Source organism: Carlito syrichta, unplaced genomic scaffold (assembly GCF_000164805.1).
Source record: "Carlito syrichta isolate Samal-C Ts95f unplaced genomic scaffold, Tarsius_syrichta-2.0.1 Scaffold308119, whole genome shotgun sequence".
Taxonomy (NCBI): domain Eukaryota; kingdom Metazoa; phylum Chordata; class Mammalia; order Primates; family Tarsiidae; genus Carlito; species Carlito syrichta.
Genome location: NW_007252215.1, coordinates 1,348,263 through 1,376,126, shown reverse-complemented (window position 1 = coordinate 1,376,126; position 27,864 = coordinate 1,348,263). Strand labels below are relative to the sequence as shown.

The 27,864-nt window shown below is 48.4% G+C and overlaps 1 protein-coding gene across 1 annotated transcript in view; it reads right to left on the bottom strand.

Moving 5' to 3' along the window:
* Positions 1-27,864, bottom strand: part of PLCG2 (phospholipase C gamma 2) — a 177,732-nt gene that overhangs the window by 57,856 nt on the left and 92,012 nt on the right. The window contains exons 8-18 of the mRNA XM_008064981.2: positions 26,722-26,794; positions 20,884-20,985; positions 19,068-19,186; positions 17,547-17,632; positions 16,597-16,717; positions 11,822-11,990; positions 7,893-7,997; positions 6,163-6,252; positions 5,310-5,485; positions 3,744-3,944; positions 2,448-2,567 (exon numbers count right to left, since the gene is read on the bottom strand). Coding sequence (XP_008063172.1) covers positions 2,448-2,567; positions 3,744-3,944; positions 5,310-5,485; positions 6,163-6,252; positions 7,893-7,997; positions 11,822-11,990; positions 16,597-16,717; positions 17,547-17,632; positions 19,068-19,186; positions 20,884-20,985; positions 26,722-26,794 — 1,362 coding nt within the window. The remainder of the gene's footprint in view (positions 1-2,447; positions 2,568-3,743; positions 3,945-5,309; positions 5,486-6,162; positions 6,253-7,892; positions 7,998-11,821; positions 11,991-16,596; positions 16,718-17,546; positions 17,633-19,067; positions 19,187-20,883; positions 20,986-26,721; positions 26,795-27,864) is intronic.

The following is a 27,864-nucleotide window of genomic DNA, read 5'->3' as shown; positions in this document are numbered from 1 at the left end:
TGTGCTTTCCCAAACACATTTCCCACCTGGAGAACTCCTACTCACTCTCCATGAACTTGCCTGGCCAACCCAACTGTGGTACTCAACACAATAGTATAACAGTGATTTCCTTATGTGTCCCAATCTCCTGCTGGAGGTAGGGCTTCTCAATGAAGGGTAGTGGTGCCCCACTCCACACCATGACCAGAAAGCATTTGAAACAGTGTGTGTCCTGCAGGGGGGGCTTTTTCAACTGTTGCAATGACTTAGGGCCCCTGACAGGCATGCAGTGGGAACTCGCCACCCTCCTCTTTGGGAAACATTGTGGTGGACTCAGCTTCCCTGATGGTGGGTGTGGGGAGATTGCTATCCTTGCTGATTGACTCGTTCAGCCAGCATTTATTGACCACCAACTGTTTCCCAACCAAAGTTATATAAGTGGGAACAGGTCAAAAAGAAGAAACACTTGTGAGTCACATGTCTCTCATCCCTGCCAGACCATTAGCTGGGGAGAGCAAGGCCTGGGCTGTTTTGATCACTCCTGCATTTCTGGAACTCAGCACAGGCCCTGGCACATAGTAGCTGCTCACTGCACACCTACTGATTCTTGTAAAAACTCCTGTTCCCAAGTCACCTCCAATCTCATGGGAAGATACATTTGCAAACAGGATGGTGGACATATATAAATCAGGTATCAATCTGGGGACCCACCCCAGCCTCTTCATTCACGTGGTCCCACTGAAGTGACCCCCAACCCATCCCAGGAGGCCCTAAGAATCATGGTGCCTAGCTCTAGGAGGAGCCAAGGAGAGTATATTCCCAAACTCATCCTTCTGCTGGATGCTGTGTTGGCAGCCCAAGGTGAAGTCACCTGAGAAGGAAGCCACCAGAGAGTAACCCCGACATGCACCAGAGGGCATGTGCTGATGACCATCAGGTGAGGTCCAGATCCAGGTGTGCCCAAACCAATTTCACCTCTTGAGCACCTAGGCTTGTCCACCTTTACTTTCTGTTGCTTACACACAAAAGCTTCCAGAATGACTGACAGAATTATAGCACAAAGGGATCCCGACACCCAGCCCAGGGCCTGGTACACAGCAGGTGCTCCATTCATGCTCAGTGGGCTGAACACAGCCAATTCCCACCCCCAGGCTGAGGACATACCACTAAGAGCTTTGAGGAAAAGAGCCCAGGACAGAGGCACCAACACTGAGAGGCCGAGGCCTCCTCCCAGTTGGCGGCACAGAACACTGAGCTGTGCTGAGTGGACACTGCTCTCTGGCCAGAGCCAGTATACTATAGGTCCTCAGCAAACTGCAGTGGTAATGACCATCACCACCAGCACCTGTGGTACAGGGAGGCCGCTCAGGCACAGCAGTGCAGGGAGAAGGAAGGGAAACCCAAATGCCCAGAGGCCAAGGGGACTGGGTTGGGGCAACATAGAGTGGGAAGGGTGAACAGAAGCAAACGGCACACCCCAGGGCAATTACCGTCACAGCTGGTCACCACCACAGTCCCACAAGAACGTGAGCCCGAACTCCCACAGGCTCCATCTTTCATGAAAAGAATCTGTTTTCAAGGAAAATTTCTCCATTTTGAATATCATCATGCAGCCTGGGCAAAAGGTGTCCATGGGCCTGATTTGGCCACAGGCTCTTGCTGAAACTCTGGAGTAGAGAGTTCAGACCTTAGAGATGGACAGCCCTATCTCTGAAATTCTGACTCGGCCGACCATGAAGGCACGTGACTCTAGACAGGTCACTTAACCTCTCTGGACCTTTGTTTCTTCACTTGTAGTAACTGGACTTACCGCTCACAGGCTATAGCCAAGACCTCAATCAGATGAGGCCTCGAAGTCAGTCCCGTTCAGGAACATAGTTAGGAATTCAATATGTGGTGGGCTGTTACCATCTTAAGAAAAGGCAGGGAACCCCTGGGGCTGGAGAGATAGGGGTACAGTGTGATAAACCGTATCTGAATGCCCCCCTCTTTGTCATTGGTGATGGGGGAGGAGTCAGGTGTTTGGGGGTGCAGTTAGAGAACCACAGTCCTCAAGATGGTTGGGTGGCAGCTGCGGATGGGAGGAAGCCAGGTCTATGACATCACAGATCTGGGCCACCTGGGTTCAAATCCCAGCTCCACCACTTATTGGCTGCTTGCTTCGCACTCAGTGTGCCTCAGTTTCCTCCTCTGAGAGAGGGCTCATGGTCATGTCAATCCCACAGAGTTACTAGAGGATGACATGAATTAATACAGGACATATTACCCTAGAGAACAGAGACATGCCTGGCACACTGGAAGCACACAAGTGCGGGCTGCTCTTGCTATTATTATCATTGTCATCGTTGTTGTTGATGCCAAGGGAGAGGACCCTGTGAGGTGGGCCTCCATAGAAACTCCCCGTGGATTCTCCAGACCTGGGCCTTTCCATTCTCCTCTGGAGAGCATGCCTCCCCTCCGGTGCCCACCTGAAGGTGATGGCATAGGAGTCGGTCCCTTCCCGCTTCCGGATCAAGAAGGCTCCGTCCCGGGGAATCCTCATCAGCATGTCCTCCGCCTCTCCACGGCTCAGCCCATCGTAGTACCACCTGCGACACAGGCCAGAGAAAGCAGCCAGATGAAAGACCACCGGGCCATTGGTGGGCCACCCACAGAGGACAGAATAATGGACCCCGGTGACACCTGGAATCTGGCCCTGGAAACAGCTGTGGAAATCACACAATGGGCTCCCTCGCTCAAAACCACCCCGGAAAATGGCAATTAAAAGAACACCGGGAGACCGAGCGGGAGTCCAAGAGAATAAACTGACTTATCTTTACCCATAGATCCAGCCCAAGCCTGAAGGGCCAGCCTCAAAGAGTGACACAGCTGTGGCCTCTTGTCTCAGAAAATCTAAGGCAGCAAGCATGGTGACAGGGTTTTGGGGGTTTTGTTTGTTTTTTAGTTAATTCTTAAGATGCGAAGTAGCAAGTTTTAAAGGGCAATTCATATGAAAATAGGCATACACACACACATACACACACACACACACATACACAGAAGTTGCCAAAAACTGTATACACATTTTAAGAAAAGAAACAACTATTAAAATTGTAATATTCAATATATACCAATAACAAAAGATAATAAGTCATGTTTGACTTCTACAATTTCAAGGTGCTTAAAGTGGTTACCATCAGCATCCAGACACTTCTGATTATGGTGAACTAAAAGTAATACATAGATAACATCACTTAATATATGTGTACATCTTTTTGGCACCCAGTATATATATAAAATTGCTGCAATTGCAATGACTTCCTTAAATGTGAATTTTGGCAGGTTTCTACTTTTAAAAAAAATTTTTTTTTTTTTGCTTGTTTTCTCTACTTCCAGAATTTCTTGACCCTTTGTAAGGCATAATTTGATATTCACTTCCCTGGATAAAGAAATGAAAGAGAAACCTTTACAACCAGTGTTTCCTTGTTCAATTTCAGAACACACAGGAAGGAGCTTTGAGAAGCAGAAGGGTATCCCTGGACTAGAATGAACATATGAAAATCAAAGCCCAAGATCTCAGGACTAGGAAGATGAATGGGGGGTGGGGTGTGGGGAGAGGATACAGGGCAAAGGCGACAGGTAGCAGGAATCTGGAAACTGCCACCCTCAGCAATTTTGAGACCCTGGGGGACCAGGATAAGGGGACTCCCAGGGGTCAGGGCCCTGCAGAGCCATCAGGCTGGCTTCTCTGCCTGGTGAAGCTAATCCGATGGCGGTGGACGTACGGATTCGACTCGTGAGGGTTGGGGTTGGGCACAGGGTCCGTGAGCCGCAGCTCGAACTCAGCGCAGCGAAGGTGTGTCTCGCGGTAGTGCTGGATGAGGGCATAGATGCTATTGAACATGAGGTTGTCAGTCAGGTAGTACTTCAGAGTCCCGCCCTCCATGGTAGAGCGGATCCGGCAGTGCTGGACGCGGCCCGACCGCCTGCAGGGAGAGAGACACCGTCAGTGTCCACCCATGGCTGGGAGAGAACACAGGCGGGGCCAGTGACGCCCAGGGCCCCCGAAGGCTGGACACCACGTGTGGCCACACGGCCTTCCCTTGGCTCCTAGAACAGACCCAGGACTTCAACACAGGCTGGCCCATCAGCCTGGACTCCAGAACATTCTACCTACTTCTTCCACCTACTACCCCCTTTTGTCTATGCAACGACTTCTCTGAAGCCTGGGATGTCTAGGTCCAAAACCCAACTCTACCACGTATGAGCCAAGTGGTCTTGAGCAAGTAACCGGTCCTATCTAAGCCTCGTATGATTGGCCTGGTGGTGAAAAAGAGTGACAATAATGTCCAGCTCATAGAGGTATCCTAAAGGATAAATGAGATCACACACAAAATATGTCTTGAACGCTGCCTGGCCTGCGGGAAGCATCACATAGGTGTCAGCTGTCACTATTCTTTGTGTGTTATTGGTGTCACATAGGTGTCTGCTGTCACTATTCTCTGTGTGTAATTGTTAGCCCTCCAGTGACATCTTCTTTCAGGATGTTTTCCCTGACCATGCTCCATGATGGTGTACTAGACCCTTCTCTCATCGTCTTTAATTAATCTCTCACATACATTAGACTCCTCCATTACAGACTTTCATCATAGCTAGCCTTGTTTTCACCGTACCCATCACAACCATAATTACATGTCATCTGTACAACTATTTTTACATTGCCTATCACCTCAAAAGACTCTAGAATCCAGGAGGATAGAGACCTTGCCTGTTCACTGTGAAATTACTATGGCTAGTATAGACCAAGCACTCAGTAAATATCTCAAAGCACGGAGGCACGAATGAATGAGTGAATGAATGAATGAGCACGCTCACCAAGCTTATGTCAGTTTCATAAGGCCACCCTTAGAATCCCCCTTTCACAGAGGAGGAGACAGGGATTCTGGGAGGTTGTCTGAGCTGTCCAGGGCCACACTGCCCACTCCAGAGCCAGGATTAGAGGGAGGCAAATGAGGCTGTGTTGTCTAAGCGCAGGGTCAGATCTTGGTTTTGTTTAAAATGTTGATATTTTGTTCATAACAGATTTTTTGGCATTACTTTTTATTTTCTTTAAATAATGCATTGAAATGTCATTATTCTGATTATGGAGGTGTTTGGTACCTCTTAAATTCTGAATCAGGCAAGTGTCTCAGTCACCTCACCTAGTCCTGGCCCAGCAGAGCTTGACAATGGAAGCAATGGATTTGGGTTTCAGCGTGCCCAATTCTGGCCTGAGCTCAAACCACTCGCCACACTGCCATCCAGCCAGCTTTGAGGGGAAAGCAGGCATACCCTGGGCAGGGGGACATTACCAGAAGGACAGGGTGTAGTCGTTGGGGTAGGTCTCACTCTCCCGCACCAAGAAAGTGCCGTCCTTGCCTCCAGTCTCCATGCAGTATTCCTGTAGCAACTTCTCAGCACTCGTCCTCTTCTCAACCTTTTTGTGGAACCATTTCTCCCCAAAATGCAGCTCTGTGGGGGGTATATCCTGGAACACAAAGAAAGGAAAGGCTTCTGAAAGCCTTGGACTAGACCCTGGCATCACTAGATAAGTCCCTCTGCTCGCCCTGACTCAAGGGACTGAATAGCACAGACAGGCTGTCCTTACCCCGAGAGGTCTGGGAGGATAGCACCTACAGCCTTCCCTCACCTGCCTCTTCCTCCTGACAGTCCCCATTTGTGGTGGCCTCCTGGCATCCTGAGACGAAGGTGTGGGGCTCCCAGCAGGACCCTCCATTCTGTTCTACAGGAAGTCTGGGAGCCATGATAACCTCAGTGGTCTGCACTCAAGAAATGTCAGAAAAGATGGCCCAGCCAAGGAGGAGGGAACAGGAGAGCCTGGGATAAGACCAGAAGGCAGGGCTAGAGAGAGTGAGTGTCCAAGTCCCTGTACTCTCCACGAAGCACAGATATCGATGATAGGCCCAGCAGGCTACCTTCAGAGAGCTGGAAAGTGTCTTGAACCTCATTGGCTCAGCACCTAGGCCGGCCAGCCAATCAGAGAAGAGCTAGCCAGGCCTTGGTACCCAGGGTGGTAGCTCCTTAGCTGAGTATCCCCATGCCAGAAGACCCCAGGACAAGAGAAACCTCACAGGAAGGAGATCTCCTGGTGCCCCCAAGGACCAGCCAGCTCAGAAGGGCAAGAACAGCTGGGTAACCCCCTACCTGGGGCGGTTCCTCCTCCACCGTCTGTTCAATGTCATCACTGAAGGACAGGTTGGCATCAGCAATGGCACAGTAGTGCCGAGTCCATTTCTAGAAAGCAAAACAGGTATTAGCCTCCTGCAAAGTCTCTGCCCCATCAACTCTGAAGCTTGGGAACCCTGCCTGGCCTCACGCCAGCATCCACTGGGGGATCTGCCTTTCCCAGTTTCGAAGACATTTATGGTGATTTCATGGAATTCAAACACTTCCAAGACATTTCTTTTTATTTTTTTACTTTTTATTTTTTCAGATATAGGGTCTTGCTGTGACGCCCAGGCTGGAATACAGAGGTGTGATCATAGCTCACTACAACTTCAAATTTCTGGGTTTAAGTGATCCTCTGACCCTGGCTTCCCAAGTAGGTGGGATTACGGGTACATGGCTGATTTTCTAAGCAATTGTTTTGCAGAACCAAGGTCTCACCATGTTACCCAGACTGTTCTCAAACTCCTGGGCTCAAACAATCCTCCTGTCTCGGCCTTCTAAAGCACTGGAATTGAGCCACCACACCTGGCCAAGATATTTCTTTTTAAAAACATCAATTTGTTTTTGACTTCTTTTGAATTTCTTTTTTTTCTTTTTTCTTTTTTTTTTTTTTTTTTTGATGTTTTAAATCCATGTGTCTAAGGGTAGATATAATTTAATATTTAATTTCTACTGCACATTTATTTAATCTGAAGCCTTCTATGGATGATGGGATGTTTTTATACATTCTCTTGACGGTTGTTTCCTGTTCCATCTACTTTTCAAGACTTTCAGCACTTTTTAGCAAGTTTGTCTAGAGACCTTACCTTCAACATGTACTTGCGATTTAATTCTCTTTTTAAATATGGCTTTGTTAAGTTTATATCTAGGGTGTAAGAGCAAACACATAAAAATACACTCAAATCAATTTACATGTTAGGTTTAGGGATATGAGAAGCAGCATCAGAGCTTCAAAAACAAGACTTCTGGTGCAACAAGCCAGACTGAAGGACATGAGGGCAAGTAAATGCATTGTGACATCCCGGAAAAGGACCTGAGTGGACAAAGTGGTAACACTGAAGTAATAAGGTCTATACATTCATTATTAATATTGTGCCAATGTTAATTTCCTGATTACAATAATTATACTATGGTCGTGTAGGACGTCAATGTTTGGGGAAGCGGCATAAGAGTATATGAGAATTTTCCTTACTATTTGTGTGTGTGTATATATAAACGTATATTACATCAAATATAAAATTATTTCAAAATAATCCATGCGTGGTGGCTCACACCTGTAAGCATAGCACTTTGGGAGGATGAGGTGGGAGGACTGCTTGATACCAGGAGTATAAGACCAGCCTAGGCAACACAGTGAGACCTTGCCTCTACAAGAAATTTAAAAAAAAACAAAAAATTGGCCAGGCGTGGTGGCATGTGCCTGTAATCCCAGCTACTCGGGAGGCTGAGGTGGAAGGATCTCCTGAGATCCTGCACTGCCCTCCACTCCAGCCTGAGCAACAGAGTGAGACCCAACTCCAAAAAAAATGTTGTTTTCCAAATAAAACATTAAAAACGCAAAAGAAAAATGAGGTTTAAGTATGAAGATGAATTCGTTTGGCTTCAAATGGGAATAAGATAGGACCACTCTCAGAGCTCCATCAGCAGGGCTCTAAGACGGGCTGGGAGGTCAGTGGCCACGGGGGCGTGAGGGGACCCAGACCCACCTGGTCGAGGGGGTCCCACATGTACAGTTCGCCTTGCTGTTTGTGCTCATCCTTCTTGTCATCCACGTTGACATCCACGTCACCTCGGGGGCCCAGCTTCTTATGCTGAGGGGAGAACATACACATAGCCCGTCTCCTCAAGATTCAGGTGCGGGCCTTTGGGCCAGCAAGCATTCAGTTGCCTCTTCCCACCTCAGGGCCTTTGCACCGTCTGTTCCCTCTGCCTGGCTTCTCTCCTACCACATTCGGCTCTACTCTCAAGGTTACTGCTTTGGAGCCTTCTTTACCACTTGATCACAAAACAGCCCACGCTCCAGTCCAGTCCCTGCCACTCTCTGACTTCAGGACTGCTTGATTTGTCTTACATTTTCTAAAAGTCTATTTGTTTGTCTTCTCTGCTGGAAATGTAAGCCCCCCGAGGGCAGGGATTTTGTTTTGTTCCCTGTTGAGTCCCCATGCTGAAAGAGCAGTTAGTACCTAGTAAGTACTCAATAAGTATTCAGTGAATAAAAGATACCCTTTCACCCAGCATTTTCTAGCAAACAGAGCTGGGGCAAGCTCCACAGCCAGCCCAGTGGTAACAGGCTGGGCAGAGTGGCAGAAGGTACACTGGGAATTCGAATAAGACGACCTGGGTGCAGACAGCACTGCGGCTGTTTTATTATTAGCTGTGTGACCCTGGGAGGGTGGCTGCACTTCTCTGGGTCTCACACTTCTCTAAGAATGACAACAAAGGCATACACCCGGACAAGTACTGGCCTCCCTCTTAGGCAAGCATTAGCAAGTGGAGGGTTGCTGTGACCTGATGAGGAGTTTAAGACTGGGAATCAGACCTAGATTTGAATTCAGGGCCTGTCACCCTACTAGCTGTGTGACCTTAGCTGAGCGACCACCGGAATCTCAGGAACCTCTGTAGTAAAATGGGGATGTGACAGAACTAACAGAGGGACCTCAGCGGAGCCACTTCTCCTCTCAACGTCACCAGCCACATCTGCAAAATGGGCTGGAAACTGGGATGATCCATCTTGCAGGGTCACAACAAGACAAAGAAAATATCTACGACCATGCCTCGCTCCCTGCATGACACACAAGGATCACGTGACGGATGCTCCTTCCACCCCTTTCCTGAAATAGGAAGGAGTGAGCCACGGCATCTCATGGGTGGGGTAGTGGGTGCCCTACAAGGGGCCCTCAGAACTCCTCGTCCTAGAAGAGGAGCTGAAAAACCCCTGGGAACAAGCCTGCAGAGGGCTGTCCTCACTGAAACAAGAATGCTGTCAATGAGCTGGGGACAGTCTTAAGGGTAAGGGCAGCCGGTCTGTCCTGAAGACCCACACACCAGGCTCCAGAAAAGTCACACACCTCCGCAGCCAAGCTCCCTGCACCCCAGGTCCTGCCTTCATCGTGCTGGAATCTTCCCTTGGCGTCTCAGAAACAATTGCCTCAGCAGTTGAGGGGTCTTAGTCAAACACTCCCAGTGTGCTGACACTCTTATCTGTGGGGGCACCACCATCTCTCTGGCTGGGCTTGGCCAAAGTTCCTCACGCTGTTTGGTGTTTCTCTGTTGACAAGTCTCTCTCCCGTCCCCCAGCCCATGACCTCTTGGAACATAAGGACTGTGTCCAATGCATCTTGGTGGCCCAATGACAATTTAAGGAACACGCATGTGCTGATACCACCACACCCTTGTGTCTGCTGCTCCCCCAATGTGGAAGGGCAGCCCCTTTCTCTGCATATTGCTATGGTCTGAATGTTTGTACTACTCTCGCCTCCCACCCCCAGTTATTTGTTGAAACCTAATGCCCAGTATGAAGACATTAAGAGGTAGGACCTGGCTGGGCATGGTGGCTCAAGTCTGTAATCCCAGCACTTTGGGAGGTCAAGGTGAGGGGATTGCCTGAGGCCACGGGTTCGAGAAAAGTCTGGGCAACTTGGCAAGATCTCATCTCTACAATAAATCAAAAAATTAGCCGGGCATGGTAGCGTGCACCTGTGGTTAAAACAACTTGGAAGACTGGGGCAGAACGATCGCTGGAGCCCAGCAAGTTGACACTGGGGTCGCTGTGAGCGTGCCACTGCACTCCAGCTGGACAACGGAGTGAGACTCCAAGTCAAAAAAAAAAAAGAGGTAGGACCTTTGGGAGGTGATCAGGTCATGAGGGTGAAGGCCTCATGAATGGGATTAGTGTCCTTATCAAAGCATCCCCAGAGAGCTGTCTCATCCCTTCCACCATGTGATGACACAGCTAGAATTTGGCAATCTACAATCCAAAAGAGGCTCTCCTAGGGCATCCGGATCTAGAATTTCCAGCATGCAGATCTGTGGGAAATTAATCTCTGTTGTTAATAAGCCATGCAGCTTATGGTATTTTGTTATAGCAGCCAGAATGGATGGAGACACCAAGGAAACACCTGTTCATCCTTCCCTGAGAGTTTGCTGATGTCAGCAAAATCTGCCCTCACTCCTTCCATGAATGGCTGCCCAGCTAGAGACCTCAGATCCCCTCTGCCTTGCAGATCACGTGACTAAGTTCTCACACACAGAACAAGAGAGGAAGGGACACATACAGCTGACATTCACCTGCCTACCAGAAATCATCCACCTGGGACACTCTCACATTTCCCTTCTACTGAGTTGGAACTCAGACATGCCTGAGACCCAGCCTCTTCACACGAACAACAACATGGCCCAAGAGCAGACAGTCTTCACCATTTTTGTGCCATGTACCCCTTCAAAATCTGGGGAAGACCACAGAGCCTTCTCTCAGGATATTAAGAATGCATACGGTTACAAGGGAAACCAATTATATTGAAATACATTTATTAAGATATTAAATAAAAAATATTTGCAATATACTAATAGACATGCTTTTTTATTAACATCTTAAATAAGATCTAGAGGCAGATCTAATAACCTCCATAATTTCAAAGCAGTGACGAGTACAACGTTATTTTGAAATATCTGCAGGAACTGTAAACGTGATATAAAAATATCCACGATTTCTGCTGGTGGCAAAGCCCCAAGTGGCTTGTTGCCAACGTTCCTAATGGAAGAAAACGTTCAGCTTTATGTACAAGTTCATAAAAATAAAGATGTGATTTTTTTCCCATTGAAGTTCACATGGCCCCCTGAATGTTAACTGTGGATACTTTGGGGGGAGTCTGTAAAACCCCAGTTGAAACTCCTGCCCTGGGAGATGGTATAGAAAGATTTAAGGACCCTGGGTCCCTGAATCACCTTATGGATCAGAGCTCAGAAATCCTAGAATATGCTCCCTCCTATGGGGAAGACATAAACTCTCCTATGCCTCAAGCCACTGCATATCTGGTCTAATAACCAATAACCGCATGTCTCCTCCTAATGACACAAATACCCAGATGTTAGACCTGGGCATCTCAGGGCAAGATATAACCACTCATCTCCCCTGCAGCACTTGGGACACCAGCCTTCACCCCATCACTGCACTCAGACCTTGCTAACACCTGACTTCCCACAACTCGACTGGAGGCTCCCGAGGGTAAAGATAGCATCTGGATCACTGGTCACCTCCAGGCCTTTGCACAGAGCTGAGTCAAAGAAGGGCATGGGGAAGGTTCACCAAAGCCAGAAGGTACCACAACGAGTTAGCACTTACATGGCTCCCACTACAGGACAAGCACAGCTCTAAGCACCTCGCACACCTTCTGTCACATCACACTCCTGGCAAGCTAACCAGGTGAGTTCCAGGATTATGTCCTAAGACATGAGGACAGAGGCTCCAAGGGGCTAAATAGCCTTGCCTGGGGTTCTGGAGTTAGTAAGGAGGGTGGGCTTGGGCTGAGTGGTGGGACCAAGAGCCAGAGCCATGGGACACAGAGCTGGTGGTGGGACCTGGAACCGGGTCACTGAGCTACACCCTCCCTACCGCCCACAGCACCGAGGTGCCTACCTTAATGACGATCTTCTCCCGCAGCTGGCTGGGTGAGGGCAACTGGTCAGCGCTGGCCTCCGTGGGCTTCGTCAACAGCAGATCACCAAACACCTCCTTGAAGGTCTTGGCCATGTGGCGCTGCTGCTCCACACTGCAGTGCTCCTCAATGGACAAGATCACTGGGAAGCTGTGGATGGCATAGAGCAGGACTTGACAGGGGAGCCAGTACCCCCTCCCCATCCCCTAGTCTATGCACAGTGGGGCCCCGGTAGCTCCACCCCAGAGGGACTGGACACTGGGTAGGTGCTGCTCAGGGCACACCCTCCTGCCCTCCCTGAAGGAGCACCCCTGGGGGTGGGGGCCCAGGAGCCCAGGGATGCAGAACAGCCCACCCACACCCCAAAGTGCAATTTCTCTTTCCAGTTGGGTGTGGTGACTCACACCCGTAATCCCAGCATTTTAGGAGCCTGAGGCAGAAGGATTGCTTCAGCCCAGGAGGTCAAGACCAGGCTGGGCAATAATAGCAAGACCTTGTCTCTAAAAAAGAAATACAAAAAATATTTAGCTGGATGTGGTTGTGTGTGCTTATAGTCCCAGCTATTCAGAGGCTAAGGTGGGAGAATCCCTTGAGCCCAGGAGTTCAAGGCTGCAGTGAGCTATGATTATGCCACTGCACTTCAGCCTGGGTGACAGAAGAAGACCCTGTCTCAAAAAAAACAATAATTATAATACATTTTAAAAGTTGGCTGGGCACGATGGCTCATGCCTATAATCCCAGCACTTTAGGAGGCCAAGGTGAGAGAATTGCTTGAGCCCAGGAGTCCAAGAACAGCCTGGGCAACATAGCAAAACAGTGTCTCTAAAAAAATATATTTTTAAAAAATTATCTAGGCATGGTGGCACGTGACTATACTCCCAGCAACTCAAGAGGCTTACGCAGAAGGATCACCTGAGCCCAGTGGGTAGAGGCTACTGTGAGCTGTGATCACTGTACTCCAACCTGGGCAACAGTGTGAGATTCTGACTCAAAAACAAACACTTTTCATTCACTCACATCTTCAAATTTACCAAAAACAACAACAAAAAAAACCATCACCAATTTTTTTCAAATTTCAAATCTACAGAAAAAGATGAAAACACCATGCAATGAGCACCCGTACATGCTTCCCTAATGCTACCAATGTGGCCTTGTTCCATTTTCTATATATACAAAGTATATGGGTTTTACCTACTCATGTTGTATTTATACACATTTATATGTAATTATCCATGTATGTGTGCATACATGTATCTCTTATTTGCATGTGTGGATGCATATTCATGTGCAGTGTATGTGTTTATATATCATGTCTGTGCACATGTATCTACAGTCAATTCTCATTATCTGTGAGGTCACCATCCACAAAGTCACCACCAACACTGACCAGCAAATGCCTAAGCCATGGCTCCTAAGGGGAAATGCAGGGCTGGGGTCCTTTGAGCCTCTGGTTTCAACATTTTCATCAACCAATGAACACATGACCTTGTTTCATGTATGTTTCTATGGAAAGCCACCTCATTACATATATATCATTGAGAAGTGTTGAGCTCATGGCCAGGCAGCCCTGTGATGCGTGCCTGAACGCAGTGCAACTGCCACAGGTATTTCTGCACAGGGTACATCTCAGGCTCCTTTGCTCAGGGACACTAGCCAGCCCTTCAGCACTGTGCTGAAGGCCATTTTAAATAGCAAAATCACCAAGAAGAAGCTCAAAAATAGAAGGAGCATGGCACTCAATTGGTCGCAAAAGGACACTTGCTGAAAGCTAAAACAAGGACGTCCCTCTGTTTGACCTCAGCTGGGCACGTGCATGTCAGGTGACTCCAATTTTCCACCACTCTACACATGTCTGCAAGTGACCTCCAAAGTGCTCTGGGATTTGATTCAGTGGTTATAAATAAAAGTGAGTAGGCGAATTCACAATTATAGAAACCACCCACAAGGATCGACTGCATAATGACACATCATTTGAACACCTGTGTGTACATTTCCATATCATTTGTACCTGTGTATACACATATATTTATATATCATTTGTGCACGTGTTTATGTTTTCTCCCAAACCATTTGAAATGAGGTGCGGATACCCTCTATGCTGTCTCCTAACAACAGGTACATTATTGAATGTGACCACACCACCACCATTATTGTACCTCAGAAAATTATCATTAATTACGTCTCATCAAATATATAGTCCATACCAAAATTTCCCCAATTATCAAAGAAAGGTAGGGTATCACTGTTTTTTTCTCCATCTAGAATCCATTTGAGGCTTGTGTGTTGTATTTATTTTGAAGCAAAATCATTCTAAAGGCAGTATGCCCCTACCATAAACAAGAAATCACAACACTTGGTAGAAATGAAGATAGGTGAGAAAATAAACATATGATGTTTAATAAATTATTAGCCATGAGATGTTGTGATACAGTGGCTCATGCCTATAATCCCAGCACTTTGGGAGGCCAAGGCAGGAGGATTGCTTGAGTCCAGGAGTTTGAGACTAGCCTGGGCAACATAGTGAGACCTCGTCTCTATAAAAAAATGTTTTTAAAAAATTAGCCAGGTGTGGTGGCACATGCCTGTATTTCCAGCTACTTAGGCGGCAGAGGGGGGAGAATTGCTTGAGTCCAGGAGGTCAGGGCTGCAATGAGACATGATTGTGTGACCGAGTGAGACCCCCAACTCAAAAATAATAACATATTAAACACATTTCACCTCAAGTCAGTCACTGCCTCACCACTCCTGGAAAGCCTGGACCTAAGCAAGTCCCCCATCCTGGTCTATACACCCTTAATCGAACCCAACAGCTAAAAAACTTACAGAGCAAAGGGTACCCACTAAGTGTGGTGCCAAAACTGGCAGGCACACCTGAACCCAGCAGATGCCCCTAACAGTCCTTTATTGAAATTCCTCTTAATACAAATACTTATGCATTTGGCTGCAAAAACATTAATGTAGAATAACCAAGTTCCAGCCCTATGGGTGTTAGGTGATTCCAGACCTATTTTAACCAGAATAAAACACCTCAAGCTATGAGTAAGGCTGTGTTCCACTAATGAGTATTAACTCAACAATCACAGTTTATTTCGTGGAAATAAACTCAACTCTCAAAAGTCTCCATGAACACGGTTCCTCCAGTACTTCCCCATCTGGTGAGAGTCAGCACTAAGAAGGGTAGAGGCTGGATGGGGGAGATACTGCTACAGAGATTTACTTAAAGGCTTCCTGCTAAGAGGGAAAAGAGAGTCACCACAATGTTGCCTCAGGGTAACACCTCCACCCAGCTCGAGGGACATCTACAGTAAGTGCAACAACACAACCCATCATGCCAGGCATGGTGGCTCAGGCCTGTAATCCCAGCACTTTAGGAAGCCAAGGAGAGAGGATTGCTTGAGCCCAGGAGTTCGAGACCAGCCTAGGAAACACAATAAGACCTTATCTCTATTTTTAAAAAATGTTTAAAAAGTTAATCGGGCATGGTAGCGTTGTCCCAGCTACTCAGAAGGCTGAGGCAGAAGGATTGCCTGAGCCCAGGAGGTTGAAGCTGTGGTGAGCTGTGATCAAGCACTCTAGTCTGGGAAATTCCGACTCAAAAAAATAAATGGTAAGTGCCTTGCCCAAGCTGATACTTCACAGAGCTGGATTCAAACTCAGAGAGAGGGATTCTGGAAGCCATAAGTGCTGCTCCACACCAAAAGTGATTTAAAAAAAAAAAAAAGACCACTATCGTTCCATGGAGGCCACAGAAGACCTCTTCCCAGCTCTGGGAAATTATAAGGAGTCTAGACCAGGAGTCAGTAAACTGTGGTCTGTATACTGAATCCAGCCTTCCATCTATTTTTGTAACTCAGGTTTTCCAGAAATACAGCCATGCCCATTGGTTTATGTCATATCCATGGCTGCTTTTACACTATGGCAACAGGGTTGAAGAGTCAAACGGAGACCAGGGTACACAAAGCCTAAAATATTTCTACCTAGCATTTTACAGGAAAATTTTGTTGACCCCTGGCCTAGACTGAGATCTGCTGGTGGGCTAGAAAAGGATTAGACCTGAGGTCAGAAGTTCTAGAAACCCACCAAAATGTTATCAGTTACTCAACCTCTCAGTGCCTCCGTTTACACATCTGTTAAGTAGGGACAACCAAACCTACTTAGTGGCAAAGAACCAGGAGGATCAGCAGACATTCTGGAATAGCTAAATGCAGAGGGGACCCCACCAAAAAAAAGAATCAGGAGGGTCACGTGTACAGACAGCCTGGAACAGAGACTGGTCCCACGAGGTACTCAAGGAATGGGAACACACCCCACCACCATCGGATGCTTTGAATACCACCTTAGAAACAGGCCTGGGAGGGCTGGATGGGGATTGGGCAGAAAAGAGGGAATTAGACCAGGGGAATCTTGATTGTCTTTCTCTCTTGACAGGTTCTAAAGCTGAGGCCAGGCTGAGGAGGAGGAGGAGGCAGTGGCAGTAGGCACTGAGCCACCACAGGGTGGTCCTAGCCAGAGCCTCCTTCAGGCTCCAGAGCCAGGCAGACACTTGCACACTTGACCTGCAGGGGACGCCAGAACCCAGCTGAGGATGAGGTGGCAGTGACTCTGGCCAAGATGGAGCCCAGGTCCCCACGTTTGGGGTGAGGCTGCCCGCATGTGTGCTGTTCCTGTGTCTGTCTCTGTCTGTTCATCTGCACATCCAACCCCAGCTGCCTTCCCCTGAGAGGCAAACCACCTGGAAATGAGTCGACTGACTGACCTTGAGGCAACAAAGGCGTGGTCTTTGATGGCCTGCACCACGTCATCAAACTTGATCTTGGTGGTCCGCGTCCAGCCGTGGTAGATGATGGGCTTCCCATCAGGTCCATCCCAACAATCCACTAAGGAAAGAAACCCAGCGAAGTCAGCCCCCAGCCACCACAGTAGGTCAGCTATTAGACAGAGAGGCCCAGACCTCATAGTTACACTCAGGGCCACCAGCATGAGGACATGGGTTTGCCTCAATATATGTGGGTACCTATGCACTTACACGATATCACACATTTATCCAGGAGAAGCTAGTCTCAATGCTTCTTTTTAAAGAGGGCGTCTACAATGTGCCTTATTTTCTGACTTTGGTTGTCTAATCTTGACTTGCCTTTTATGCCAGAGGAAATAACACAGGGCAATGAGAAACGTGTAGAGAAGGTGACCGTCCCCCATTTTCTCAACCCTCCGAGGGCACAGGAGCTGACAGTCTCAAGCTTTCCTTATTCACATTCACGTTTTCTTGAGGGAGTAGAAAAAGCACAAACCAGGAACAAGTCTGCAGAGGAATCGCTACTAAACTCTGAGCCCAGGAAGCCGGGGCTGTGACGAGCTGAGATCATGCCAATGCATTGCAGCCTGGGAGACAGAGTGAGACTCCAACTCAAAAAAAAAAAAAAAAAAGTGTTGTATGTGTCAAGATAGCAAGGAGAGAGGATTTTTATATTTCCCACCACAAAGAATGAGAAACGTTTATGGTGATGGGCTTGCTAATGGCCCTGATTTTGTCAACGAATAATGTAAACATATACCAAAAATGCCACACTCTACTCCATCAAAAGGAATGATTATTATGTGTCCGTTATACATTTTTAAAGCTTAAAAGAAAGCACGGAGCAACCATGTGGCTAGCTTCAGCTCGCCGCAAGGGCGGGTGATCTCTTCCAGGAGGAAGCGACTCACATTCAATGCAGCGACAGCCCATGCGCAGACAGCGGATGTACGCCTCCGTGGACGACTCGCTCCGCAGCTGGTCACCTGTGAGGTATCTGAAGGAGAGAAGGAAGGGGGGGCCACATGGGGTGGTAGCTACGGGGTGGGTGCGTACCTCGAGGCATCCTGGGGGAACGTCTCAGTCCAAGCTCCAAAGTTCTAGGCTCTTCCATCTAGAAAGATCCCAAAACTAAGACCTGGTGCAGACTGACACAATTGCGGGGCCACGCTGGGCATGAGACTCGAGCTCTAGTCACTATCACAGGACGTGAATGGTAACCACCTTGACAATCCAAGCATGGGGTGGAGACAGCTGTCCTTTCAAGGAGAGCTTGGTCAAGGGGTGTCAGGAGTGGGAGAAAGGCAACGGTCCCATGGCCACCCTCGAGGCCCTCCATCCAAACAGAGACGGTTCCTCCTTTTTATATCAGGGCTCAAGGCCAGACACAGAATGGGTGTTCAACCACTACAATGCTATGAACCACATCCACCCATTTTTTAAGAGTTTGCGTTCCTTAACTCTTCTAGGTTTGGTAGAATTCACCAGCCTAAGACACAAACTCTTAAAACAATAGGCATGGTGAGAAAGAGAGAATCGTGATGCCAACTTGCCCCTGAAAGGGACTTTACCTTCCCAATGCCTGCAGGATGACACCCTCAAGGGCCTTTTCAAAGACCTCCCCCCACCTGGAATGACACTTGGGAAAATCCCAGCCTATAGCCCTGGGCACCTGGGCACCTGTGATCCAAGGACTCCATCCCCTCACCCTTTAAGGCAGACTCAACATTGGAACTGCAGTGCTACATCCTTTTCTCTCCTCTGATCTATCAGGGTAATATCCAAAGAGGTTCATGTGAGCATGTCACTCTTTGGTTGAAAGCTGTCAGGCTCTCCCCACCGTGACGTGTAATGTTCCAGCAGACCCTGCCAGCCTCCCCTCCTGACACAACTCTCCTAGATTCTGCTCCCCAATCTTAACAGACTCCTCTCAGTTGCTTCTGCCCCAGGGCCTTTGCACATGTCATTTTTCTGGATAACTTCTTGCCTTACCACCTGTTCTCTCATTACCAACGCCTATTCATGGTTAACATCCAATGGAGAACTTTCCCCTCCAAGCACATGAGGACGGGGCTGCTCTCCCCTGTTCCCTGCTATGTCCCCAGCTCCCAGCAGGCACAGGGTATACACTCCCTAAGTACCAGCTCAGTGACTCATTCCATTGCTTTGCTGTGGCCACTGTGAGATGCCCAAATCGTGAAAAACGAGGTTTGCTGACTAGTACAGAAAGAAAGATTATTGCTGCCATGCCAACCAGGGAAGGGAGGTGCGCTCCCCCACCCTTTCTGGAAGCTTCTGTATACTCTAGTGGGAGGAATGCAGTGCAGCACCCTCTACCCACTTCTCATTTGCCTCGCCAGAGCAGTGCCCCAGGCACCCGTCTCATCGCCCTCTGTCCCACCAGACCCATCACGGGCTCTTGTGAGACTCACGTGTTATGGGAGGAAGAGATCCAGTAATGAGAAAGGGGGTTGTTCATGGCCTGCATGTCCACCACGTCATACTTCTCATCCCAGATGCTGTTTTCTCGGGAAAACAGGTACGTGAGGAACTGAAAGAGGCCAACATGAAGACCGAATCATCTCGCTGCCGGGAGGGACAGGGTCTGGTTGTTTCTAGTCTGTGCCCACATGGGGAGAGGGTGGCTCACACACAAGGAAGCAACAGATGGTCCCCAGACCTCAGTTACCCACGTTTTCGCTACAGAAGGTTCCAATGGCAGCAGGCTGCACCGACACATTTGTTTCGTGGACCTAGATGATATTTTCCTTTTTCATGTTTATCCTAAAATATTTGCTGCTACAAGAGCTTATGCTTTCCCTATAGAATTTTTAAGGCATAATAGTAGCATGATCACTTGTGAATCCACAACCATATTGGAGAAACAGAATGTTATCAATATCAGGATGTCGAAACGGCAGGAAGTTTCAAATCCCAACTCCTAATCCTTTAAAAAATAATAATGACACAGGACACAGCGGCTCACACCTGTAATCCCAGCACCGTAGGAGGCAGAGGTGAGAGAACTGCCTGAGTCCAGGGGTTTGAGACCAGCCTGGGCAACTTGACAAGATCTCGTCTCTACAATAAATCAAAAAATTAGCTGGGCATGGTGGCATAAGCCTGTAATCCCAGCACTTTGGGAGGCAGGAGCAACAGGATTGCCTGAGACCAAGGGTTCAAGACCAGCCTGGGCAACTTGGCAAGACCTCGTCTCTACAATAAATTAAAAAATTAGCCAGGTGTGGTGGTGCGTGCCGGTGGTTCCAGCAACTTGGAAGGCTGAAGCAGAAGGATCGCCTGAGCCCAGGAGGTCAAGGCTGCGGTGGCCATGAGCGTGCCATTGCACTCTAGCCTAGGTGACAGAATAAGACTCCAACTCAAATAATAATAATAATTAGAGATCTGAGTGACCTGACGCCACATTTGCTGCCTGGATACAATCTTCTAGGGGGCAGGTGCTCCCCAGGTGCCTTCCCATTCCACCTCCCCTCCTGCCCTATGCAAAGTCAAATGGAAACCACTTGTGCCTGCAAGTACATAAAAATCTTTGAACTTTGTTTCCATTCCTAGAATGATTTGGCTCTCCTTGGTGGCAGGTGCCCTCTAGTGGCAAAATCAGTTAATCTAGTCAGGCAGCTTGCTCAATAGAAAGGAATGGGAAAAAGGAAAAGTCCAAAACAATCTGGAACCTGGTGGGGGGGGGAGGAATAATCACTCCCCACTAACATGGTCAGCAGGGGGCGGGGGGAGAAGAGGGGGAATCTGACAGCAAAGCCCTCTCAGGGAAGAGAAACAGAAAATAAGCCTCAGAAGGCACAGGCGTGAAACAAAAAGTCAAAAGTTGTAGACTGCAGTGAGCTGTGATCACACCGCTGCCCTCCAGCCTGGGAGTCAGAGCGAGACCCTGTAGACAATAAAAACAAGATCAGCCACAATGGCTCACACCTGTAGTCCCAACACTTTGGGAGGCCAAGGTAGGAGGATCGAGAGCCAGGAGTTCGAAACCAGCCTGGGTAACATAGCGAGACTTCATCTCTACAAGAAATTTAAAAATTAGCCGTGTGTAGTGGTGCAGGTCTCTGGTCTCAGCTACTTGGGAGGCTGAGGCAGAAGGACCACCTGAAACCAGTGATTGTGCCACTGAACTCCAGCCTGGGTGACAGAGTGAAATCTTGGCTAAAAAAAAAAAAATTAACGAAATGTGAAAAAGTCATGCCGATGTGACAACGAGTCCAGTTCGCTCACCTCATCCACAAACAAGAAAGGTTCAGCGGTTTCCCGCATCGTGTCGTCAATGAACTTCGTCATCCGCTCACGGACTTTGTTCAGATCCTGCGCCCAGAGCTCCTGGAAATGACAGAGAACGAGAAATCACCAAAAAGAGAACTGACACGAGTCTTCATCTCTCGAGGTCCATCCAGCTGCAATCGAAGGCTGAAACACGTCAGCCAGTCCTGAGTTCATCTGCAATCAAGCGCTATGCATCCAGACCCCATGGTGCGCAGACCCCTCTGCTGGGGGTCAGCCAATGTTTTCCACAAAGGAGCAGGGAGTAGGCATATCAGGCTTTTGCAAGCCATATGGTGCCTGCCGCAACCACTCAACTCTGCTGCTACAGTGCAAAAGCCGCCGAGATAACACGTGGGCAAACGGGCATGGTTGTGAGCCAGCAAAATTGTGTTTGCAAAAACAAGCTGCGGCCCATAGGCCATCACTTGCCAAATCTCATCTCTTGTGACTTCTCTGCGTTTGTTATATGAAGGAGCCAGGGAACACGATGGTTATGTTAGCCTGCCGAGGGCGACTCATCAGGTTTGGCCTCTTGTTTCGCCTGAGTGACCCGGTGCAAGTTACATACCCTCTCTGTGCCATCCACGAGATGGAAATAATAGTATCTACAGCACGGTATCTGCAAGGAACGGTATGAAATAAGGTTATGTACTTAATGCAGCACCCAGTGCCCAAAAAGTGCTCAGACCAGGCAGGGCAGCTTGTGAAAATGAGCAATCCTCTTCCTATAGTCCGTACAACTCTGCAAGTCCTGTCACTGTTATTTTAGAGAGCAGGTCACAGAAACTCGGGAATATCACATAATGATCCTAAGTGCACACAGCTTATAAGTCGCAAAGTCAGGATTCCAGATAACTAAATTGACACAGGCTCTCATCACACGCTCCCTTCTCAAGAGGACAGCCAAGCAAAGCTGCTCAGACACTGACAATGTCTGGAACATACATGGCCCGTTCCAAAACAGCTTCTGAACAGCTGTAGATATTTCAAAAGCACTTTAGAAAAAGAATACATCATAATAAGGAATTTTATTGCTTTCCTCTGCATGCCCTGAAACCCCAAATATTCATAGGCAGAAGGGACGAAATAGGACACGCAGATTCAACTCCGACTAATGCTTTCTGGGTTTCAAATACTCTAAGATCTCTGCCTTTACAAATAACAAAAGCAAATGTGCTGCCTGGTGTATGTGTGTGGTTGGGTAGGAAGGGCCAGACAAGGATGTCGCCAAAAATGAAAAGCATAAGAACTGGTGCAGGTTGCAGGGGGGACCAGGTGGCCTCACGTGCACAGGGATGCAAGATGACAGTAAAACTTGCTGTGCCTCTTGTAGGTCTGGCTGGATCGGGGACACAGAATCGCCAGAAGGCCGGGAACAGTGAGTTCATGTGAATACAGAGATGTTAGAATCTTTGAACACCGTAACATGAAATCCACATTGTAGGAGACTCAATGAAAACATCTTACCTAGCCTAGGATTTCCAAAGAGACTGGAAGTTTCTACCTCCTTCCACCTAAAAAGTTTCAGCATTTATCAGAAGGCACAGGTACTTAGCTAATATTAACGGAGCTGACTGTGAAGAAAGAAATCTTTTGCCTAAGATTAAAATGCTCTTTTTTTTTTATATTTTGAGTCAGAGTCTCACTCTGATACCCAGGCTGGAGGTCTGGCACGATCATAGCTCATGACAGCCTCACCTCCTAGGCTCAGATGATTTTCATACCTCAGCCTCCCAAGTAGGTGGGACTACAGGTGCATGCCACCATGCCCAGCTAATTTTTTTTTTTGCAGAGATGACGTCTCGCTGCATTGCCCAGGCTGGTCTCAAATTCTGGGGCTCAAGCAATCCTCCCACCTCAGCATCCCTAAGTGCTGATATTATAGGCATGAGCCATGGCACCCAACCTAAAAGGCTAATATTCTAGGGGTTAAAAACAAGTGCATCTGCTTGGTGTGAGGTATTGCACTAGGCACCTACACTAATAAAAATGGCAAAGAATAATGATGAAAATAAAAGTAAATGATGGTGACAGGCAACAGTGGGCATGACTGTATGTCAGACCCCACATAACAACTCGTCTTGAACTTGGCACATCCTTAGAGGTACATTTATTCTCCTTGTTATATAAATGGGGACACGGAGGCCTCCAGTCATTAAATAACTGGATCCAATTATTAGCCTCAGACAGAACACAGACATATCTGGTTGTAGGGCCTTGTTCTTACCCCTCCCAATTCCATCACCCAACCACCCGGGGCACATTCAGCCAATCCAGTAAAGGAAATTTAGGTTAGTCCCAAGTTTTCCTTCCTATTAAAAAAGCTGCCATTACTTCCTTTAGGGTGAGTACCTAGGGAGACAAATATTTAGTTAAGGTATATAACCTATTTTTTTTTTAAGTTTTCATTTTTTTTATTTATTTATTTATTTGAGTCAGAGTCTCACTCTGTTGCCCTGGCTGGAGTGCAGTGGCATGCTCATGGCCACTGCAGACCCGATCTGCTGGGCTCAGGTGATCCTTCCACCTCAGCCTTCCAAGTGGCTGGAACTACAAGTGCCCGGCTAATTATTTTTTTGATTTATTGTAGAGATAAGGCCTCACCCAGTCGCCCAGGCTGGTCTCAAACCCATGTGCTCAGGCAATCCTCTCGCCTCGGCCTCCCAAAGTGCTGGGATTATAGGCGTGAGCCACCTCGTCTGGCATAATTTTTTAATTTTTTTGTAGAGATAGATTCTCACTATGTTGCCCAGGCTTGTCTCAAACCCATGGGCTCAGGCCATCCTCTCACCTCAGCCTCCCAAAGTGCTGGGATTACAGACGTGAGCCATGGCGCCCAGCTTATCGCATATAGCCAAAGTGCTTTCTAGAAAAGTTGTACGAATTTGCACACTAAGTGCTGCAGTGATTATTCCACATGAGTACCTGTCACCCCAAAGAAACGTCACAGACGCTCGTGGATACTTGAGTCCTAACTCCCCCTGGATGAGACAGAGAGCTCTCACACTTTTCTCCTGGTCGGTCTCACCATCTCTAAGGCAGCCCAGCCAAGGGACCACTTTAGAACAAGCCTGTGGGTCCTCCTGTAACAAAGCTAATCACCACTAGGTGGAGCTAAATCTATGCTCACAAGTCAGCCTGACAGGGGGTGAGTTTAGAATGTAAGGACACTGGTCCCTCAGAATTTAACCAACTTAACTTTAATCACTCCCTACAAAATTGGGTAATTTATGCAAAAAAAGCATGATAAAAAAGAAAAAAGTGCATGCATCTCTCTCCTCAATCTACCACCAGCACAATACTTAGCATGTTATTACACCCAATAAAATTAATTTATTGCGTCCATTTTACCCCTCTTTCTCCATCTTGGTCCAGGCTCAGCAAATAAGGCTTCTTTTGACCATGTTCATACAACCCCACACCAGGAAGGCGTGATGCCTACAACACGACTCCATGTCCCCATTCACCATGTACCAATGCACCATGGTGGCCACCCATTGCCTGGGCCCTGCGTGTGACTGGGCTCCAGCAAAATGTGCTTTCTTTATTCATTTGTTTCTCTACAATCGATGAATTCCAAACACCAGCTGGGTATTGACCAACAACAAGAAGTTACAGTTAATTGTGTAAGGTGTAATGGAAGTATGACAGCTGTCTTCTACAAAAAGAATGACTCCTTACCTGTGAGACAAAGGGAAGCATTTACAAACAAAACAATACCAAGTCTGGGGTTGAATTTAGAATTCTCCAGTAAAGAAGTAAAGAGGGGGGAGAGGGAGGGAGGCCCATGGACCTGGAGAAAGAAGCAGATGAAACAAAACCCACAAAAGTTCATCATTTTACATCTGAGTTGCTGGGTACACTTTTGTGTGTGTCTCCTGGCTAAGGTTTTTAGAGAGTAAGTGAACTTCATTTTGCTGCAAACTTGGAAGCACTCTAAAATATAAAACCTTTTTTTTTCTTCTTTTTTTTTTTGAGTTGGAGTCTCATTCTGTCGCCCAGATTGGAGTGCAGTGGCCGCTCCCAGCCACCGCAGCCTCGACCTGCTGGGCTCCGGCGATCCTTCCGCCTCAGCCTTCCGAGTAGCTGGAATTACAGGTGTGAGCCTGTAATTATGCCCGGCTGATTTTTTGATTTATTGTAGAGATGAGGTCTCGCTGCCCAGGTGGGTCTCGAACCTGCAGGCTCAGGCAATCCACTCACCTCAGCCTCCCAAAGGCGCGGGATTACAGGCTGAGCCACCGAGCCCGGCTAAAACCTATTTTTTTAATAAAAAAATTAAATAAATGAGAAAAAAGTAAAATTTCAATGATATAAATAAAACATTTAAATATATATGTGAATATGCATGCCTGTACGTACCCATCCATGCACACACACACACACACACAAAGAACAAAGATCTATGCAATCATCTCTGATCCCCACAATTCAGAGAGCTAGGAGCTTTCATCCCCCCAACTTTTTTTTGAGACAGGGTCTCATTCTGTTGCCCAGGCTGAAGTGCTCACCACAGCCTCAACTTCCTAGGTTCAAGTGATCCTTGCACCTCAGCCTCCTCAGTAGCTAGGACTACAGGTATGTGCCACCATACCTAGCTAATTTTTCATTTTTGTTTTTGTAGAGACGAGGTCCTGCTATGTTGCCCAGGCTGGTCTTGACCTCCTAGGCTCAAGCGATCCTCCTGCCACCTCCTCCCAAAGTTCTGGGATTACAGGCATGAGCCACCATACCTAACCCATCCCTATTTAAAGAAGAACTAGCCAGGCTCGATGCCTCAGCCTGTAATCGCAGCACTTTGGGAGGCCGAGGCGAGTGGATTGCCTGAGCCCACAGGTTCGAGACCAGCCTGGGCAACTTGGTAAGACCTCATCTCTACGATAAATCAAAAAATTAGCTGGGTATGGTGGCGTGCGTCTGTAGGTCCAGCCACCTGGAAGGCTGAGGTGGAAGGATCACCTGAATCCAGCAGATCGACGCTGGGGTGGCTGTGAGTGTGCCACCACACTCCAGCCTGGCCAACCAGAGTGAGACTCCCAACTCTCAAAAAAAAAGCAAGTGGGACACAGAAAGGTTAAACCACCCATCCAAGACTGAGCAGTTAGTAAGAAGGTGTTGAGCTGATCTCACCTCACACTCGGAGTCTCATCCTCAGAACCACTGGCATTTGGGCCAAATTATTTGTAGTGGGGCTGCCCTGCATTGTAGGATATTTAGCCACATCCCTGGCTTCTGCCACCAGATGCCAGGAGCATCCTCCATTGTGGCAACCAAACCTGTCTCCAGACTCTGCCCCATGTCCTCAGGGGGCATTGTCACACTGTGGAGAACCAACCCCCAACACAAAACTCTGATCAGCAGCTGGACTCGGAGCCCATGTGCAAACGCTGTCCCAGGAGGCTGCCCACATGTCATTTGCTTGAGGACAGCTGTGGTGCTTTATCCCCGGTGGAGCTGGCAGGTTCCATCAGTCTAGTCACATCCTGTCATCAGTAGAGGAAGGCTTCCCAGAAGTGAGGCCAGTGAGGGCGCCGTCCTGAGGCCCTCACCCCTCCAGCCATGCCTGGAATACTGTCATTCTTCCCCTTTCCCAATTTGTACCTTGAGCAGAGGGCCATATGAGGCTGTGCTCACCCCAGGGCTTAAGCAGCACTGGCTGCAGTGTGAAGGCACCGGGGAGACTACAACTATCCCATGAAATCGGGCTGCAGGAGAACGCAGGTGGCAGGCAGGTGAGAAGCGCCCTGCAGCTCCCACCTGCTTCCCCCACCCACAAGCTCTACTGTCTCTCACCTGCTGTTCATGTAGGAGAAATCTCTGGAAGTCATGCAGATAAACAGCAGAGGCATCTGGCCGGTCTGTGTTCCTGTCCCAGGAAAGAGAGGGTGGTTAGAGACAGACATGTCCAGTAGAAGAGTCCAGGAGCCAAGCCGGCAGCAAGACGCCTCCCAGAGCACCCACCGTGAGTCCCTCCACTGTGCCACATGCCAGGTTGGCCAAGGGGAAGACACAACGTCCCTGACCTCCAAGGATTCAGAGGGGTCCTGACACCAGAATCTTGGCGGGAGGCCCTGGAATCTGCAAGTAGCCACTCCCACAGGGGGCGGGTGCTTGAGTGCCCTGGGGGAGGAGAGGCAGCCAGGCCCTCCAGCAGTGCAGCAAGGTGAGATAGGAAGGGAGGGCACTGTGGAACAGTCCAGAGGGCCCCAAGCCCAGACCTGGAGAGCCAGAGAGGCTTCCTGGAGGAAGAAGCATCTACTCCACTTCCAGAGAAGGAGGCGAGGTCAGCAGAGGGAGGTGGAGAGAGTGCCCGACAAGGGAACCATCTAGGCAAAAGTCTAGAGGAAAAGAAAGGAGGGAGGGGAGGAAGAAGAGGAGGAAGGGAGAGAAGGAGGAAGGAGCTACAGAGGGAGGAAGAGGGGTAAGGCAGGGGACATGTGAGCTCAAATGGCCAATGCCTAGGTATGGTTGGAGGAGCCGCCCGTTTAGGTAGAGCTGGTGCTGGAGAGGGGAAAGGGACCAGGTCCAAGGGTCTCCTCGGAAGCCACAATCCAGAGTCCATGGGCTGTCCAGGGCTCTGAAGCAGGAGTAGAGGCCTCATGAAGCCCCTGACTCGGGGCTGATGGGGGAAATTAGCTGAAGCATGCACAACATCACCACGGAGTGATCAGCATGAGCAAGATTGTTGGGAAAATCTTCCACTGGACAGGAGGGCACCCTGCACTCTAGATAAAGGCAAGATGCCCACCCAGCCAGCAGGTATCCAGCCCATGGCTTCGTGGAGAGATGTTTGTAGCTACCGAAAAACCAGGACCTCACAGGCTGGCCCAAGCCACCCTGGACTCCATGGGAAGTATACTCTCAAGAACAGAGCTTCCTAGGGAAATGGGCACATTTCCCTGAGCACATGCTGGGGGGTGGGAGGGGCAGGGGTGG